Source organism: Aythya ferina (genome assembly GCF_964211825.1).
Source record: "Aythya ferina genome assembly, chromosome: 2".
NCBI classification, from domain to species: domain Eukaryota; kingdom Metazoa; phylum Chordata; class Aves; order Anseriformes; family Anatidae; genus Aythya; species Aythya ferina.
Window position 1 is genome coordinate 44,367,643 of NC_140297.1, and position 20,612 is coordinate 44,388,254.

The window sequence follows — 20,612 nt, forward strand, 5'->3', positions numbered from 1 at the left end:
CAGGGATATAATACAAGTGTAATGCAAGATTCATTATATTTTCATAGCACATTTTTTTTAAACATAGGGAGACTTGCACCCTATAGGAGAACAAGCTGTCTTCACACATAGTTTTGCCAGTGTATTTTAAACACGAATTCCTTAATTCTGGTCCTTTCTTTGGAAATTCCATTTAATGCAAAAGTGTGGCAAAACCAAAATAAATGATGATCCTTCAAAAAAAAAAAAAAAAAAGAAAGAAAGAAAAAAGAAAACATAATTAATTTGATGGAGAAGGCTTTGTGTCCCCATTTGTGACTTTCCAGCTGACAGTGAGATGACACCGTGTCTGCCTGGTTTATAGATTAATTAAACTTTTGAGTATGTGGCCACTGAGAGTCAACTGTATCAGTACAGACTTTTAAATAAATATGAGAATAATCTGATGGTAACTGATACCTTTGCTGCTTTTGCCTTTGAGCGTGCAAACAGTACCCCTCCCGGGATGCTGGTGTAATTTCCTTTTCCAGCAATCCATTTGTTCTCTGTGACTGTTTCCAGGGTGAAATAGTCCATTCAGTTATGTTTCTGTAACAGCCAAGCCACCCTGGAAAGGTAACTGGTTTTGGCTTTCTCACGTCCTGAGCTGGAGCCTGCTGCTGGAATGAACATCAGTCAGTTTAGTCCTTGTTTTTTGCCTGACATCCCGGATCATTGACAAGGAGTGATCTCAAGAAGGAAACCTGGAGTAAGGGGATAGGATAAAACTAGGTTAAAGTTGTTCCTACTAGTACAGTGCTGCAGTTAGATCCGTTCTTCAGAGTTTCAGAACCTGTGGGGGACCCCAATTACGTATGAACTGGTTTGAATACAAGGGGAGAGGCTGTTTCACTTCCCATACAAATGAGAGTGAAATGCGTGGTGAGACCTGATTTCAGGAACTCTGTTAACCAGCTTTCAAAAGGACATTCGTGTGCCTGCACTTACAGACTTCTGCATAATGGCTGTGCCTATTGCTAAAAAGGTGAAGGAATAGAGCAAGAGACAAAATGAAATCTCATCTTGTCAAAATTACTTCAAAAGAAAAGAATTCCAAAAGATTGTACTTACCATGATTGGATAATGAAATTCTCTTTATAATACTCAAAAGAATTTGAGGTGATTTTTAAGCAAACAAAGGAGTATTGGTTGCAAAAACTGCTTCACACCCCCAGTAAAAAGAAAATCAACTCTTTGTTATATTTTTTTTTAAGGTGGCTTCTCTGTCATCCTGTCTACAGGGAAAACTCTGTCTGAGACCAGCTGGAGATCAAAAGCAGTACACAGAATTCCTGAAAGAGAGTCCAAAGAAATAAAAGAGGGGGTGATGTCCATGTGTTGCTAGTGATGATACTTGTTCCCTGACAGTCTCTGCAGATTCTGCACAGACTGATCATGGCAATTCTAAGAACAAGTTTCAAGCGTGATACATGTTGTGTCTCCAGCCACTGGGCTTTTATTCATCTTGAACATGGGAAGTCTCAATGCCTACGGGTGGTGCCGTGAATACTCATGCTTTTTATTGCATGAAGAATAGCACCCTGATCTGTATCTGCCACATCACTGGGGTGGTTTACAGGCACACCAATTAAACAAGTCTTTGCTATATATGTATTGGCAATTTTTTTCTGAAATGATGTGTAGTTTCTTGTCTGAATAGCACAAGAGGAGTAACGTTGTGTTTTATATGCATAAATTTTGTTTAAATTGCACAATGTCCATAAGTAATACACTGTACATAAGACTTAGTAGCACTTTTTTTTTAATGTTAGAGTAGTTCTTATACAGAGCTTTCAGACTTTGAAAGCTTCTGGCTCTTGAGGAGTCTTACTGGGACACCCACCTGGCAGGCAGTGCAGGTGACTGACTCTTAGTCAAATTACTGTCCTAAGCTGCTCAGGTCCCACAGCTGAATAACACACTGCATTTGGGCTTTTGCTTGGGGTTTAATGTTTTTGATAAGAGTATAACATGGCCCAGTGGCTGTAATTAGAAATTGTCTGCCTACATGAAGTAGGTATCATTTTGTATTTGTGAAAAGAGATGGATGCTGGACCAGACTAGAAATGGAGTGTATCAGGAACAGTTGTATTGGGTGGAAAAGAAACGTTTATCAATTATCAAAGATGGCATACAATATCTACCAGAAGCCACAAAAAATGTCAGGAAGGAGCAGAAAAACATGGCAAGTAGGTGTTGTGCATCCTCCTAAAATTCTTCTACTTTCCAGTGAATTTTCTTAGCTTTGATTTCTAAGCCAGGTGCAATTTGCTTGTATTCTTTAGTGGTCTCCTATTCCTAGAAAAATTCTTTAGCTTTTATATATGAGAGGAGGGGTTTGACTGAATTATCATTGAGATCCTTTTGGCTTCTGGAATCTGTGAATTTGAGTTTCCATAACTTTATTTCATGGGCTTTGTGGAAAATATGACTGCCTGATTTACTTTTATTAATGATACTTGCAAATTTCCTTTAAAACAATGAGTATACTTAAAACTTGTGCTTCAGGGTTTTAGATAATTCCTTTTTTTCCTATGCATAAATGGCCAAATAATGTGAAGTGGCTGAAGTCTTTCTTGGAAGCAAGGTTACCTTTCTAATAACAGTGCGGGAGCCAGACAGATGACTAGATTTGGGAAAATTAAAATTGGCAAGGTTCTTTTAGCTTTTGATCTTCCACTATGGCATGCTGCATGAATCACTTTTCCTACTCTGTTTCTTTCCACCACGGGGCTGTTGCCCTGAGCGTACTTTGGTCTCTCATTTTCTTTTGTGGTAGAGTTGTTTAATCTGCCAAAAAACTGAGAAGTCTGAGAACTTTCAAATAGGTAGTTATCTTTAGATGACATATGCAGAAGTTGGTGGTGATTAATCTCATAGCCTGTTTTGTTTTTGAAGAATGCAGATCCATTGTAGCACAGCATAACAAATAACATTTGGTTTCTTTTTAAAAACCAACCAACCAACCAACCTAAAGTCAGGTTTATCACATGGGACTGAAGCACTTGTAAGACCACCTTCCAAACTCTGGTGACTTTATAGTAGAAGGAAGTATTGTATTGATGAAGAAAAGTTTATGTCGCTTAATATATTTGGGTATCTTCACCTGTTACTCGTATAAAATATTATTTTACATCTAAAATATTAATGGGTTTATAAATATAAATTAATTATTCCATTATTAACTATATTGGCTTTTTAGGCAGTTACATGTAGAAGAGTCAGGCCTTTGTTTTATGACGGATGGACTCAAGTCCTAAGTGGTTGTGTCTTTCTTCTGTTTGGGATTTCTTGGGTTTCAAGGGGACATCTTGGTTATGGAGTTGTGGCAGCACCTCTGTAATCTACAGCCAGATTCCTGCAGCCCACGCTTTCTGCATAGGATTTGTTACATCTTTCCTTTGTAACTACTGCGTGCCCTTATTTTCTTAAAGGCATCTTTATAGTCACAATAGGCAATTTTTGAAAAGTTCAGCTAATTATAAGCAGCCACTTTTCCCTGGAGTAGATGCATTTAAAAGTTACCATCTGTTTACTCGTGTATTGTGTGCATCATGTTTTCCAGCAAGCATTAATCGCAGTGGGTAGCTCTGAGGGCAGAACTGTTGCACTAAGATAAACATTTGAGAGTCTGTTTTAATGCCCAAAGCCTCTTAGTTTTTTTAGGCCAAATTATCTTACATCCTCTGTCCAGTGTTTCTGGGCATGCTACAGTTAAATGCTACTTTCTGAATTCAAATTCTGTGTTGTGGTTTTGTTGATGAGTTTAAAGAGAGGTAATCTCACAATTAAGGCCCCAATTTAGATGACAAGATTAAGATAGTACTTCTACTTGCTTATAGCTGACACTTAAAGAAAATGCTAGTTGTATTATACTTACAATATTACTTAATACTTTTTGTTATAAGTCAGTGTAAATATAATAATACTGCTGCAAAAGGAGGATGTTTTGTTACATCAGTGTGCTTTTGCTAACCAGAATGTGTGATTTCAATTAATTTACATTTTTAGTTTTCTGAAAAAAAATTTTTTACAAATTCTGTTTTCTGCGAGCTGTAAATAATTATAAGCAAATATAGGAAAAAAAAAAAAAGTATTGTGTACTGTACAATTACTCTAGAAAAGACGAGTAGAACTTTCTGAAGAGCAAAGTGTCTTGTTTTTTTGCATTGATACCAGTCAGGAAACATAACTTGTGGTTTTCTAATGTTGGCTCTATTTGGAGGGGATATAGATGAAAATGTCAGAAAAGCAGAAGCTCTTCTGTTTCAGCTGTTAGTCAGTGCAATGCCATTAGTGTACGTAATCAAGGGAGGTCAGAGGTTGTTGGTAGTTTTTTTTTCTTCTGAATATCTCCTTAAAAGCCAGGTAGTGAGAGCTGGAAAGGAAGAGCTGTCGGCTCGTCAAATATCCCGGCGATCACTTGGCTGTCACAGTATATGGAAGTTACATAAGGTGCATAAGCACGTTACATAAGGGCTCCCTGGTGCTCGGGGTCACTGGCTGTTCTTCCAAAACCAGCCACCACTCGCCTGAAGCCAGCAGAGAAACAGAGAGCACGCTTCAGAAATGTGCATCGAAATTATTTCTACGCTAGTAGCAGCAGTTTTGCAGGAGGTGTACATACGACTATATTCAGCAGAAATAGAGTGACATGGAAGAACAACAAACTCAGATAAGAAAATAATTGAATTTTGTTTTGACAAAGTGAATATCAGTTTAAAAGAGCAGCTTAGATACCTTGTATTGCAGAGGTATATACTTTTAAATATATTTTTCAATATATATTTTCAATACTGTTTGAAATGGTCAGGAGGTTTTAGGCCCAGCCGGAGGGACTTGTTATTCACATACAGGCCAGTTAAGCATTTCTTTGCTTTTAATTTGGAAAAGAGAACTGCAGCTCAGCTTTTGTTAGCTTTTTTGATATTGCTAGTAAAATCTTCTAAAGATTTAACTGGACTTCTCTTGCAAAAAGAAGTATAGATATTTCTCTAGGGGGGGAAAAAAAAACTAAGGTGGGAAAAATCTGCAGAGGCCTTTTTAATTCATCACGGTTTAAGAGCAAGATCAAAAGGTGTTTAATAATGAACCTTTTCCACTTGGAGAAGCACATTTTAATGGTAGCAGTAAGAGCATGACTCTCATTCTTTGGTCAGATAGCAGTAGCACCTTCTTCATAATGTGCCAGATTTAATTTATATTACGAGTTAAATGGTTGAAATCACTGTATCCAGTAACTCTAACAAGTAAAACAGATGATAGCTCTACAAGGTGTTCTCCTCTCCTTAAGTTATTGGAAAGGTTTGATTCAGACGTGCAAGGAGTGCTCTCTTTCATCTCTTGGCCTATCCTCAAAATGTCTCTCAAAGGTGGGGGAGATTCAGTTCACAACCTTCTTGTCCATGAAACAAAGAACAAAATTTTATGGAGCCTGACTTGCTAAGTGAAATGCAGGCAATTCTGCCCGTTGGCAGTCTCATGTTAACCACTAGCTTCCTGTGAAAAGCACTTTCTGCTGGGTCAGCCTGTTGGCTGGTCCTGCAGCAAGCACGGCTTTCCATTACCTCTGTGAGGGAACATTTGGCCATAGGAAAGCAGCCCATTTTCCTGCATTAGTGCCACAAAACTTACAGGTTGTCACCTTGCTGTTGTTAGGATCTCATTTACTAGTTTGTGACTCCTTTTTTGATTTGCTAGGGTGGTGCAAACTGAGTGTTTTCCTTGAGGAAAATACACAAATCTGTTCTGACTTCCTGTGTCTAGGAAGATTGCCCCATGAAACCAACCTGCAGCCTCTGTTCTGCCTAAATATAACATTTCATGCACGCCTCCAGTGCACGTGATAACTGATGGCTGGTCACTGAGAGAGGGGTCTCTGTGGACAGTTAAAGAAGAATAATTATTTACCTGTTGTAATAAGTAATGGCTTGTTTTTCAAGGTGTGTAGTCTAAGTTCATCTTACAATGCACCCAAATTCTTAAACTTCAGAGTTTAAGGTCTTGCTGGTTCCTTATTGATACAGAAATGGGGAGCTGGTTGTTCCTTCTCCAGCTGGGACTCAAGGACAGCCATATCACATTATGGGTGTCAAGTGTATCGACAGCAAAATCCATGCAATATAAGTTAAAGAACCAGGTAAAGGAAAATATTGTGTCCTTGGTACTCAGTTTGTGGGTAAATAAGGGCCAAACAAGTTAAGTCCATGTTCTAGTTCTGTCCAATTTGCAGCCAGACTTACCTTTATCTGACAAAAAGAGTCCCCAACTATTAAATGTAATATATGGAGACTGTTTGGTTTAAAAATGGTCTCCTATTCATGCCCTAATCTGCCAATTTTTGTACCAGTTTTTCTTCTTATTCTGTCCAGTGTGCTTTATTCTGAAAGGATGTTTGTCTTTATTCATTGTGTGCGTAGACTCTATTGATATTTTCAGTTTTGCATTCCTTTGTTTTACTTAATGTTTATGACCTCCATGGGAAAAGACATTGTTAGGCTGTAACACAGTGGGTTTCATGACCCTGGTGTAATAAATGTACTCTTTGCCTCGTTGCAGTTCACCCTGAGCTCTAATTGGTTGTTAGGAATTTTTGAAGTCCCTATAGAGCAAGTGTTTTGAAAACATCCATTTATTTGCCACTATGAGTGGTCCACAGCTCTACACGCAGTGACAATGGAATTAATCCAGGGAAAGAAACGGTCTGAAAAAAAGTCATTTAAGTACCCATGCTAGCCTTGCTCCATCCACTAGGCAGTTTGTTTATATTGATTTTATTAGGAAACAAACAAAGAACTGTGGAATAAAAGAATCTGTTCTGAATTGCACTGTTCACTCATCACAATATTCAATATTTCAATAAAACGTTCGGGCCTCTCAGCTAGATTAAATTGTATTTACTTTACGCTCATTATACACACATTTTGGTTGTAGCTCTCAAAATACTCCCTTCTCAAGGCCTTCATTTCAATGAGAGCAGAATGTTCTGATGTGGAAAGAAAGCCTCCTGAAAACAAAATTGAGTGTTCAAACCTGAAATTCAAAGTGGAGGGAGGTGGAGGAGTGACAGGAAAGGTAGCTGCAAATGGCATGCTTCTAAGACATGCCTTCATTTGATTTTTAATTTTGCATTGATACCAAAATCAAGCAATTTCAGTGTCTTCCCAGTAGAAAAATTAACGAGCAATTCCTGCCATCATCTGCTGAAGTGTTAACTCTGAATTTTTTCATTTTTGTTTGAAGTGCATCTTTATTTTTCTCATGTGCTGACTCCTCTCTATGTATGCATGTCCTTGTACACCTGTGTGTGCTTATAGCTGTGTCCATAACCTTATGCCCTTTATTACTGTTTTATTGTTTTTTTTGTAATTCTGACTTAACCTGTCAGTAACAATTTTGATAGTAATTGTGATACTGAATCATTCTGCAGCTGTTTTATTCAAATACTATTTATAATTTCAGGCTTTCTTTAATATTTGTGAGTTGGTTTTTGTTTTGCTCCCCCCTTTGGGTATATATACAGCCTATGGTCTTGGTACTGCAAAGGTTTATGTGGAAACACAGCTTTATCTGCATGGGCTGTTCTGCCTCTTGTAAAATAACCTTCACTTGCATGTGGCTCTGAGACAGAAGTTCTGCAGTTTGACTAGAAAGGCTAGGCTGGTCATGTGAAATTTTTTTATTATATTTGGATAGATTAAGCCCTGGAATATTGTTACAGAGTCTGGTTTAATTTCAGTGGCTGAGAGTAGAGAATGCAGTTGTAAGAGGGCCAAGCCAGTGTCTTGTGTTTTCTTTCTATTTTTTTTTTTTTTTTCAGCTGAATGGAAACCACAGTTTCTGAAGCCTGGATGGATGATGAATGCTATGTGGTTGTGCTTTGTCACTATTAAAAGGGAAAAGAAAAATAACTTTACAGAAACATTGTGAATCTGTAAACCGTGTGAGGCAGTCCAATCTTATTTTCCAAACATGGCTCCAAAATAATAAGAGCATCATTGCACAAATGCAACGAGCTTGATACTTGTACTGCTTTGAGAAGATGCATGCTACTGGATTAAAATTCTTGCACTTCTGTATGGGAAAGTTGTTAGCTGCTTTGGCTGTTGGACAAAGAACAGCATTTCTGTACCATCTAAGGACAATCCTAATGCCTGCTGTATCCACGTGCAGATATTTGCCATACACCCTAATTTGTTGAGGTCAGCGGGTCGTTATACAATTCAGGAGCCTCTTGCTTGTGAAGAAGAAAAATTATTTTAACAGTGTAAAAGCGTTGTAACTACTTGGAAATATTTGCATAGCACTAGCATTTTGATACCGTGGCTAATATAATTAAAAGTAAACAGAAGCACAGTCTCTAGTGAAAGCAAAAATCCTCAGTGCTGTATCTGCACAGAATATCATATAGGCGTACTGGTAGAATTTGCTTTAGATATGCTAGTCTGTCCTGCTACTTGAAAAAGATAAGTTGAAAAGGTTTCGTCTGAAAGATAACTCAAGGTTAGGTTCCTGTTCTGAATTACAAGCCATCTATTCTGGCACCTACCCCCTCTCTGTTAACTGTACACGGAGAATCTAGAGACGAGTCTCCCTTAGGGTAAAGCATGAGTATCTGCACGGAGAGATGTTTGCTAAGAGCTTGGTCCATAATATAAATCCTGCTTGAAAATGAAAGCCTTTACATTTTGAGCAAATAAAGGACGAAATGAGATCTGTCATAATTTAATTAAGGGTGAATAATGGGGCGTATTAACACAAGGCTGAATTTAAGTTTCAGAAAACGTGAGTATCATCCCTATCAAAGGTCCTGCTTTATGGTGTCTGCTTGTGTCTTTCATTAAGCTGTATTTAAACAATGTGGCCTGACTGAAATAACTGACTGGAATGTCTCTTCAGGCGGTACTCCTCGTTTTTTTTGCATGCACTTTATCTAAACAAACACAAACACACAAACTGTATGCATTAAAATAGAGCATAGTTGGTGTTTTTTTTTGTGTGTTTTTTTTTTTTTTTTTTTTCTCCTTATCCTGTTTGTTTTATTTAGAAATATCTTGGTTCAGTTTACAGAATGCTAGGACCAGAATTATTTGTATCCACGTATTTGCTTGTTTATGCCTACGATCTTTTCATTTTCACTTTTGGGTTTGCTTCTTCTATTATCATAAACACCTTACACAGAAGGGAAGTAAGCAAGTGAATTTCATGCAGAGGAGCACACGAGAATGATGGAGTTTGACAAAGAGCAGTGGGGAAAAAAATACAGGTACACTCTTGTCAGAAGAACAAACTGGCAAAATAGATAACAGCTATTACAAGCAAACTCCTTCAGCTCTAATCTTAAGAACTTTTGTACCCATGGCAGGTATAAAATTAGCAATTGGGATTTTGTCTTCAAATTGACTGAATCCCCTTAAATGAACAGGGTAGAGAGCAGGCTTTGTTTCCAAGGCAACAATCGGCTGTCATCCTAAGGACAAGAAAGGTGCTTAAGTGACAAGGTTGGCTTCGGAGAACATCTTACTAAATGTAGATTTTTGCATTCATTCAAAGTACCTGGAGCTACAGAACTTTCCTGATGTGCTGTATAACTCTCAATACATCTTTGCTCGGTCACGAGAAGAGCTCACTCCTACAAAGTACGTACCCTACCCAACACCATATTCTAAATATGTTGCAGTTCGTGCTGTGTGTCTAATTTCTCACTGTGACTACTACAGAAGACAAGTAGTGATATCTATAGCTAAGATTATCTAACACTTATTACATTAAAGTACAGTATTAGAGCAAAAATTAGGCTCTGGAGGGTGTGGAGAAAAAATAACAGGTATTTCAACACATCTAATCACCATTCGTTCTAATGAACAGCTCTCAGTCGCCCCAGAAGATATGATCATGATGACTCACTAATGCCTGATCAGGGTTTTATGCAATGTCCTTTATACATCAGAAGTGATTTTTTTTTATTTTTTTTTTTTCCTGTGTACTTTACAGATGTTCACGGAGAGCTATTCATACCTGTGTGACGACATGAGAGAACAGTGATTTCTGAGAGAAAAGCATGCTAGCAAAGAAGCAAAGATAGCATTTCCTTGGTAAAGGGGTGAGAAGAGTTAGCTTCTCCATGCTATAATGGAGCAAGTGGATGAGGAGGACTTTATTACAAAAATTCTGAAAGTCAGAAGAAGTTAGTTTCACGCAAAGGAATAGTAAGCCAGAGAGAAAGATTGTAAAATCGAAGAGGCAAACTGGAAAGATTGTTTTAACAATGACATTTGTGTTTTTCCCTTCCTTTCCCGTCCCTTCCCACCCCTTCCCTTCGCTTTATAAGAGAAGGGGGGATGAATGCAGGCATAAAGACTCAGAAAAGATTCAGCTGATGGGGGGGACAAAGCAATATGTTATTGGGACAGGTTGCAAGTTTGTGAACGATTCTTTGCTCTTTATTTAGACATTTTATTTCATGAATGTGCACATTAAAATTCTTAACACGTTTTGGAGGTTGTCTAGCTTGTTTGTAAAGTGAATGGTAGATTTGGAAAATAATGATCTTGAGGCAGTTGAATTTGGAAGAAGTGGTTTACTAAATAATGTAAGTACTTCTGCAAATCCTTTGAGACAGATTTTTCAAATTACAGTTTCTAATTCCATGGAAATATTAACTTGAAATTGTAACCTATTTAATTCTCTTTATGCAGAAAAGATTGGTTTGTTTGGGAGGTTTATTAATCAGCAGATATACATCTCCGAGAGCTATCATTGTAATAATTTTGAAAGCCTCAATTGTTTTCTAAAATACAGGTATTAAAACCTGTGTAGCGTTCCCATTGAGCCTAAAGAAATGCACAAATCTGTTTCACTTCATTACTTTTTACAAGTTGAGAAGCACAAAAGTCTTCAGCTGCAATGAGCCTAACTCCATTAGATTCAAGAGCCTTGTCCTCCCAGGAGATCTAACCCACAGTTGCTTTTTTTTTTTTTTTTTTTTTTTTTTTTCTGTGATGTTTTTAAAGACCTAACACTGAGACAGTCTTAATTATCAAAACCAAAATGGGGACTGAAGGCTTGTAATGGGATACAGTCATTTTAAAGTGAGGCACAGGTGAGAAATAGTAAACCTAAGGGAACTTGCCAAAACACAGTTCTGCCCCTTGTGCTCTGGATCCTTATTTAGAGTTGCAGTCTGATCTTATTTTTATTCCTACCTCCATCTGTGATAAGTTAAATGATAGTGAGTGAGGCTGCTTTACCTACATTTGTTTTTATTTTTGCTGTTTCATGGCTAAGCAAATTCCTTCTGTTTAGAGCCTGACTGTTGCTCCTTGATTTACATGCTGTTTGCTATTCAGGATACACAGTTCCTTCTAGAGTACAGTCGATACTTAAGCAATGTAAATTAAGAATCACCTCATTTGCAAATAAATGGTAGTTCTCCGTAACTTGGATCTTCAGAATTGTAATTGTACTCACCAATTTTTGTTTCTGTGGTGACGCCCTGACGTATTCTGAGTTCTGAAGGTAGGGATTTTGCAGAAATAACATACAAGAATTAAATCAAAAACCCAACCAAGATTTTCAGAAATGGTCTAGCAGATTAAGTGTCTGACTTCCACTGTATGTCACTGAAAATTAGGTGTGGCCTTTGGAAACTATTGAGGAGTTCACCTTTCATTTCAAGGCTGCTTTAAAAATTGCATATAATAACTTTATTTTCCCCTGTTCTTAAGATTTTTCACTTTACAAATTTAGTATTTTACTCGTTGCATGATATCTTAAACGTTTCTCAACGGTAGTTAGCAATACTTACTAAATAATATACCATCTCTTTATAAGAATGTACTAGAGATTAGGAGAGGAGGCCTTCTGTATTCAGCCAGGAGCCTTTTATTGTTGCATCGAGTAATCTAGTGGCCAGATACAAAACAAAATCAATTATATTTGTTATCTTTAATCTTGAATAATTTAGATCAGACTGGTTAACACTGATTTTCAGGTGTATCTCTTCTGCGGCAGTCGATGCAATCCGGGTATTACTCATATCTGCAAAGAACTGGCAAGATATTCACTTAATATAGTAAGTGAAGTACTATGTCTTCAATGTTGCCAGAACAACAACTGCGGAGAAGAACTTATTATAGTGGTCTCAGAAGAGACAATGCATGCTTTTGCATTCCTAAAGCTAGCTGAATAGATCTTTTATGCTAGAATTGTTTGTAAGTGCATTCTCACTACAAATCTTCTTTTATTACAAATTTCTTCTATTTTGTAAGTCATACAGTGTGATTGTTTGTACTATAAGGAAATCAGTAAACAAAATACTGAACTACTTTAATCCTGGGAGGCTAAATTCCATAGTAATTTAGATTGTGATGAAGCAGCTAGATGTTTAATATACTCTTCTGAAATGTTCTGTAAAAGCTGCTTGTCCCCAGTGATCTGTCTGGCGCTCATCAGGTACTGCATTTGCTGAAAAAAATAAATGGTTTGAATAGGAAGATGCATAATTATTTATTGAGGTTTGCCATCACTTGAATTTACTATCTATGTGAAACATGAAATGCATAAAAAAAGACAATGCTCACTTCTGTGGCAGTCTTTCTGCTATGCATATACTATACTGTAAATTATTTTTGTAGCTTTTTATGCTTTTACATGTTTTCAGAAATTTCAAAGTTGTATAGTAAAAAGGTTTACAATAGCTTCTAAATATAAATAAGCTTAAAAATAAATCCTGCAAAACCGCAGCAATCCATTTAATAAAATACTCATTTTTGTAAATGCACCGAAAAGAGTGGGTGAAAATAGTGTGACACATCATGTGGGCTTAATCTATTTCGTATAAATTTGCTGTGAAAGCTCTAGTTCAATATAGATAATGTGCAATCTGTTCTAAACATCCAGTTGTACAATAAGGGTAATTTGTGGGAGACAGTTATGGATCTCAAGAGCCCTTTCATCATTCGGAGTATTGAATTAATCTCCTCCTAAATGCTCATTCAGAAGGTGCCAGAAGACTGCTCTGTTTGGTTGCCATGGCAGATATTATTCTCCTGGCTCCTTGGAGAGCTAAATTTCTATAAACTGTGAGTGTTCTCAAGTTTATCAAAGCAGTGAGCTGTAGTTACTCTGATTTCTGTTGTTGCTGTTGACAGTTTCCTTCTGTCGTATGCTTGCTTTAATTTTTTTAATGTTCTAAACTTTTTTTTTTTTTTTTACCTTGCTTGCTCTCCGATAGAGCAATAACTTTTGTTTAGAGACAAAAAGGGAGAAAACTTATTTTGCATGTAGCCTCACAGTCCAATAAATCAGATAAAGCTAAAAAGAAATCTGAAAATTCAATACCTGTGTGCTGAGAGACTAGTGAAAATAACAGAGCTCTCCGATAAACGCAGGTTGTAACCAGGGAAGGGAATGAAAGGATTTTTCTCAAGTGTGCATGGGGGCAGATACTGTGAAGGCAATTGGCCCGATTTCTTATACAATAAACTTCAGCTTCATGTACTCGTGTTACCACAGTCTGCTTTAGCAGAGCTAATGAAGCCCAATTTCCTCAGGATTTATGTTCTGTCTTTCCTGAGCCTACGTACAGCTGTGCATACAGCTTGATTAAACACCTGGCAGCCGCTTACTGCCTAGCAGAAGGGGTTGTGTTACAATTGTGCTCTCAATGACAGGGTGCTGATTTGGATTTCCCTTCCTCCCAAGTAACTAACTTTCAAAAATAAGGTCAAAAAAGGTATTTAATATCCTTCGGGCTTCTGCAAATTGATAACTTTTGCTGAAATTGGCTGCTAGCTGGAAAGTTACTTCATGGTCTCGCCATGGCCCCTGCCCTTTAAACACGTGAGCCAGGTAACTTTGGGGAGACAAACTGTCACCGTGAAAGCTGCGTCTTTTAGGACACAGTTGGCCACGACTGAAATTCAGACTCTATCTTGAGGTTTAAAGAATTACTTAATGTTTATTCTGTAGTAATGCATCCTGTCAATGCAAGTGCATCTTTGTGTCGTGTTGTTTGCTTGTCCAGATGGATGCACATGTGCTTGAAGTTCTTGGGCTCAATACTTTTTTTCTTTTTGATGTTTGGTTACTCAAGATAATTATACTCAATATAAGCCTGTCACGAAGGAGACTAACTGGATAGCAAGTGATCACAATTTGCAAAGAGCTACCTGTCGGTACTTACCCAGGTACACACATCAGTGTTCATTACAGTGTCACCCTCAGAAAATTCTGTAGTCCTGACATCTGAAAAGTAACCTTAGTGCTTGCTGCTGTGTTACCACACTCTTCAGCTTAAGAAACATCCAGAAGCAAAGCTGTTTGTGGCAGTCCTGCTGAAAGACTCGAATCTAACTCCTAGTCAACTGTGAATATGTGGGAGGAGACTGCTTCAAGTCAGTGGCAATGTGAATGATTGTATGGATGGGCATCGAAGGGAGAAAACCATTAATAATTGGAGTGTCAGAAATGTTTTGTCAGAATGCAGATTTATCATCTACCTTCTTCAAAGCCTGTTTTAGTCAAGCACGAGGAGACAGGGCATCTACAAGCTCTAAGGGGGCTGGATGAGCTAAAAAGTATTCGTGCTGTGCTTCTTGTTATGAATATGCATCCTCAGTGCAAAACTGCATAATGATAGCTGGTATTAGCCCTCCTGGAAGGTGGGATTTGTTGTGTGCACAATGTTAAGAAAATATTATAAACAAACCTGAGGGGAAGGCAAATATTTAGAACTCAAGAGTAGGATGATGCATCATAATGCACTCAAAATGGATCTATAAAATACGTTCATTACGGTTGCATTTCCTCTTTAAATCAGATTTGTTCCTGGAACAGGACTGGGGAGATGCCATTCTGAACAGAACCTACACGTAGTTCAGACTGCCAGCAAATCTGTCGTAGGCCATCTCATTGAAACAACAGCTGAACTATTGAGTGATGGAAGTGTGAAGTGATTAAACAAAGACAAATGAATAAAAGAAGGTTAGAGTGGCACTAATACGAGATTATTTCAGTGTGAAGCAAAAGAGGAAGTATGTTAACTGGATCAAATGTTGCGTGTCCATGAAGGATATTTTTTAACATGAACGTCTGTAAATGTCAGCGTACAAATAACCACACGTCCTTTTTCTCATTGTCCTGTAGTGCATCATGAATGCAGTATTTCTGCTGGATTTCAGGTCTCATGCTTCTGTAGAAAAGCGGGAAGACACTTGGGTAGTGCAGGAGGCTCTTTGTTCAGAGAAAGATGGCTGCGGTCAAAGAGCATGTCAGTGTTTAATTAGTACACAGCATCCTTATCAGTTAGCACAGAGAATATTTTAGATTCTTATTGCCTAGTGTGTGGTTAATTCAATGTATGCTGTGCTGTACAAGCAGCAGTAAACATATTTTTCCAATCTGAAAGTGGCCATTTTTGATTATCCATACAGAGGAAAGGATGTTCTGTTTTAAACAGATTATAAAGCACTAAAACATATTCTGAGGTGCTTTAGACAGTAGACATCAATGGAGTTCCCTTAACTTTCTCTTCCTGAAACATGTGTCAAACTGAAGTGTTTGATGTTTTATTTTTGTCAAATCAATGCACCGTTCTGCTGGGAAATTTTTAAAATCATGAGGTATGCTATAGTTTTCTACAGATGGGCATATATCTGCATCATTGCTTGCAGTATCGGACTCGATACTGTTCTGTTAAGGAAGCAGTATTATGTTGCTGTTCTGTGTTTACTTTGTTAGGTAAGAGACTGAAGTCTTCAGCACTTAGAGAAAAAATTTGTGAAAAACAAATTCATTTATGTGAACACAAAGTGTCATACCATTATATAAATAACTGGATGCTTACACAGAAGAGTGTGTCCTTCTGCATGTACCTCTCAGCCTTGTTTCTCTCTGCTGTGCAATTACGTGAACTACAGGTAGCATGGCATGTCGTGAGAGGTAGCTGATATGCAAAAGGGAGCCTTGCTCGGAGCAGGGCTTTTGGTGAGATAATGTCTGTGTGTTTCTGGGAGGCAGGCTGTCAGGAAGGTTCAATGGTACTGCTAGTCTCTGCATACCAAAGCATGCTTTTTGAGATGCCAGCTCACATAAAATGGCTTAGAGAAGCCAGGAGGAAACTACCTGACAAAAGAAATACGGACTCTTTTTAAAGCTTTATTGTATTTTAAAGTTTCAGTAAAATGCATTAAAATTAAATGGAAGAGCAGGACTGGAAATGAACAGAATGTTTTATAAGTTCAGGTAATACGTGATATTCTTCTGCTTGTTTCTATTGACAACAAGCAAACTTGAGAAATTTGTTTCAAACCATTATGCTCCTCTGTAGTTTCCTAGGTCATTCAACCAGTAATAGGTGTTCGTGGCTATATTTCCTATGAAATGGATTGCAAAAGGAAGATTTGCTTTCCTAGCAAGCATTCGGAGAATCTAAAATTTAGAGTTTAGTTGCCCTGTTTTTCATCTCTGTTTTATTTTTTAATATTGTTTTAATTCTTGAGCCTCTGTTTAGAACTGGATAACTGGATACCGAGTCTGTGAAATTTTGTTTTAAATTGTTTTTAGCATTGTCTTAAGGTGATGTGTTTTTTGTTTAAGATGGATCACTCCTGGTTATATATAAACGAAAGGAGAGGTAAATTTGCTAAATAGATGAGCTTCTTGCAGCTCCTTGTCCTTCCTGTTTTTTCTGATACATGCCATCAAATTAATCAGCCTGTCTCTTGAAAAAGGCTTGGTCCCCTTAGCTGACATTTGATAACTAGCAGTGAGGTGAAATCTTAATGAAATAAAAGATAGATGGGTTTGGGTTGATGGAAGAAGTACTATTGAGCAAAGCTAGAATATAGCTGATCTGCCAAGTTGAGAAATTGTGGGTAACTTATGCTCACATGCGGTAAGAAGACACCTTTCTTCTGCAAGTGGGGCACGCCCAGAGTTTCCCTTACTTGTTTTTGTCTTGGTGATGTTGAAATTATCAGACCGAACCATTAATTAGTTCATACACTTTCTTCTCTGGGAGCGATCATTCCTGTTGTTTGTGTAAGATGTGTAAGAAACTGAGGCGAACACAGTTAAAACTTTGGAATAACCATTAATAGGAGCGATTGCTTACTTTCTGTATCAGTTAGTAAGAATTAGGCTTATCTCATCAATCAGGAGAATTTGCATACCTGGTTCCAAAACAAGATGACCTTTAATGCCTCTGTGAAGGCTCCTGTTTGTCACATAGAAATCTCACACAAGAGCATTCATAGACATATTTAATTATGAGTTGGATTTTCTTGTCTTTCCCCTTTTTTCACTGATGAGCAGAAATCAAGAAGAGATTCACTCCTTCAGTAACATAAGCCAAAGACTTCTTTTTAGTGGAACTCCTGCAGGTTCCTTGAGAGAACGTTTAGTTAAGGTGTGACCAGCAGGGCTAGGGAGGTGATCGTCCCCCTGTACTCAGCTCTGGTGAGGCCGCACCTCGAGTACTGTGTTCAGTTTTGGGCCCCTCGCTACAAGAAGGACATCGAGGTGCTTGAGCGGGTGCAGAGAAGGGCGACGAAGCTGGTGAGGGGCCTGGAGAACAAGTCCTACGAGGAGCGGCTGAGGGAGCTGGGCTTGTTCAGCCTGGAGAAGAGGAGGCTCAGGGGTGACCTTATTGCTCTTTACAGATACCTTAAAGGAGGCTGTAGAGAGGTGGGGGTTGGCCTGTTCTCCCACGTGCCTGGTGACAGGACGAGGGGGAATGGGCTTAAGTTGAGCCAGGGGAGTTTTAGGTTAGATGTTAGGAAGAACTTCTTTACAGAAAGGGTTGTGAGGCATTGGAACAGGCTGCCCAGGGAAGTGGTGGAGTCACCATCCCTGGAAGTCTTCAAAAGACGCTTAGATGTACAGCTTAGGGATATGGTTTAGTGGAGGGCTGTTAGCGTTAGGTTGGAGGTTGGACTCGATGACCTTGAGGTCTCTTCCAACCTAGAAAATTCTGTGATTCTGTGATTCTGTGTTCTTCCAGCATTGTGCTTATTCCCATGTCACAGAAAGTTCAGTGCGAAATCAAGAAGCAAGTTCAGCAGACGGCAGTTTCAGTGGGATACATTTCTTTTATCAAAAGTTGATAAGGCTGCATCAGTCCACATGCTTGAGTGCCTGGGGTACTTACCAAAGAGGTTTTATCCTGTTTGGTTACGCAGACAGTCAGAACCACTGCTAAAAAATACCCTTTAACCTGGAGTTAAAGATGCACAAGAAGAATGAGGAGTATGGAGCAGTTAGCGTGGGATGTATGAAGGGAAGTTGTGATGTTGGCAGCATCCCTATTTCTCTTTTCTGTTAACTCAGAGGCTTCCAAAGGAGGAGTCTTGTCATCTGCATAGATAGCGTTAATTGTCCGTACGTGGGACAGGAGAAGGCCTGAGCTGCTGCTGCTTTGCTGGGCCAAAGGTGGTTTCTGCATTCTTGAGAAGAGTACAAGCACAAACTAGTAGAAAAGAACAGAAAAACTGGAAAATGCAGGTTTTGTTCTTGTATGCCTTCTACCTACAGTCTTGCAGCTAGAGAAGGACAAGGAACAATCATCATACGTAAATCTGGCAATTTTTCTGCTGCTCTCTTACAGTTTGCTGTTAGGAAACTCATACAGAATACCTGAATTGTTTTTTTTCAGTAATAAATAAGAGCTTATTTTTACTCTTAGCAAGAAAAGAAAAATACTAGGTTTTGAGGTATTAGGTTAGTGACCCAGTGGGTATACTGGTACATTAAAAAAGGCAAAATTTGCAATAAAATTACCAGAGTAAAAGTTGTTATTGAGTTGGGAAGACAATAATAGAAAACCAACAGCCTGTTACTGAGCTCTGTAGCTGTCTCCCTGTAAATAAGATTGAAAACACAAATTATGCTCCCCCAAAAATTAAAAACATGACTCAAATTAGATTTTAAATCACCATCTACCTCCAAAACGTCTTATATTTTTTTTTCTATTTCTCTTATTCTCCCAAATCTAATCTCTCTTTTCTGACAGGCTGTGACACATAATATTCTAATATCTTGTGACAAGGACAGTACAGACAGAGACTGAAATTGCTTACTCAATAATCTTAGGCTATTCCTTAAAAAGGGAACACTACCACAGGTGTTGGAAATGGAAGAAAAAAGAAATCTAAGTATACACAGAAATTACGGAGAGATTTATACTACAGAAAGGTAATCAGCCTGTAGTTGCAATGCAATTATATCAATGTGGCATCGATTTCTAGTGTAGTGTTTCAATAAGAATAGAAAGTCCTGAGGTGAGATCAGAAGGGAAATGTTGTTTGCGACCATGGCTGTCCTTAAAAATTGTTTGTATTGCCCCACAGGTTGTCTGTCCTGCCCAAAGTTATTTCTGTTTAAAGAGACTTTGGGTCATTTTGTATATACCAGGCCTATGCCGAATTTCTTTGTGTGCTAAGTCTTCAATTTTATTTGTCATTTTTTACTGGATGTCTCCCTTTTAATTTATCAATAATGAGTACATCTCCCTTCAGCTCAAACCCCTACACTCAGCTTCTAATATTGAAAAGATTTGACAGTTCATTTTCTCCCATGCATTTTGTTTTATAAATTTCATTTTGTGCAGTCATGCCTGCCTGAGTAAGGAATTACATGAGTTTTGAGACTCTTAACCTCTTGTTCCTCTAAAACAAGCCTGAGTGGACTGCCTGTGGAAGGGTTGCTGTAGAAAGTTGTGCAAGAATTCAGACGTAGCCCTTTTTATTCACATTGTAAGTATCAATAAAACAATTCAAACAGTAAACGTCAATAAAACAGTGACATGAATTCAAATGATGTGCAAATAGTTGCAAAAAAAAATCAGGTTGTACAGTTACATGCGATATTATGGGTAGAAAAAATGGACTATTCCAGAAAAATTTGCAAATTAATTTTCCTTTAGTCTGGAAAAAATATTGTTAGCAGGTTTGTTTCCAAATTTCCTTGAGTGTCAGAGCACTAAAAATAAAAGGCCATGTTTTCCTCTGGGATAAGCTTAATTTTATAACTTCCCATTTCTCAGTTTCGTGTTGAGCGTTTGTTTTTTTTTGTTTGTTTGTTTATTACTGGTGAGTAAGGAGAGAAGCAGAATAACCCTTTCCATATATGATAAGTTCCCTTTTTCTGGCAGTTTTTCTCCTTGCCACGCCTAGTTGTATGTATTTTTTGAAACTATTAGTAATATTTTTTAAATTTTCTTTTTGTCTAAATTAATATTGCTGAGAACATTGTATTTAATATCCCATTAATATTGTTGAGAACGCCCTTTTGCATATAAACATTTTACTGGAACTGCTCATAGTTGTGGACCTAGCATTGTTAAAGTCTTCTTTATTTGCTTCTATCTTTGCAAGTATGCTTTCTCCTCTTTTCCTTGTAGTATGTGTTGATGTGTACATATAGACAGTGTACAGGAAAACAGAATGAGATCTGTGTGTGCAGATGCTGTTGAGTTCCTTTTTGTAGATGCATTCTCGTTATGGTGTGTTGTAAACCACAGCCTACAATTCCATTTTTTTTTAATGGATATCCTCTTTTCTTTTGATATGGTCCCTTAAACCAGTAATAATTAC

At 37.9% G+C, this 20,612-nt stretch overlaps 1 protein-coding gene across 12 annotated transcripts in view; it reads left to right on the plus strand.

Moving 5' to 3' along the window:
- Positions 1–20,612, plus strand: part of ANO10 (anoctamin 10) — a 123,256-nt gene that overhangs the window by 84,259 nt on the left and 18,385 nt on the right. For 2 of the 12 annotated variants that reach the window (XM_084511681.1, XM_084511683.1), the window contains exon 13: positions 1,233–1,626. The exons of 8 other annotated variants lie outside the window; for them this stretch is intronic. In XM_084511681.1, the coding sequence (XP_084367807.1) occupies positions 1,233–1,334 (102 nt within the window). In that variant the 3' untranslated portion in view covers positions 1,335–1,626. Of the gene's footprint in view, positions 1–1,232; positions 1,627–7,837; positions 9,009–10,011; positions 10,594–20,612 lie in introns of those variants that run through there. 2 more of the 12 variants (XM_084511684.1, XM_084511682.1) reach the window with 2 other exon arrangements.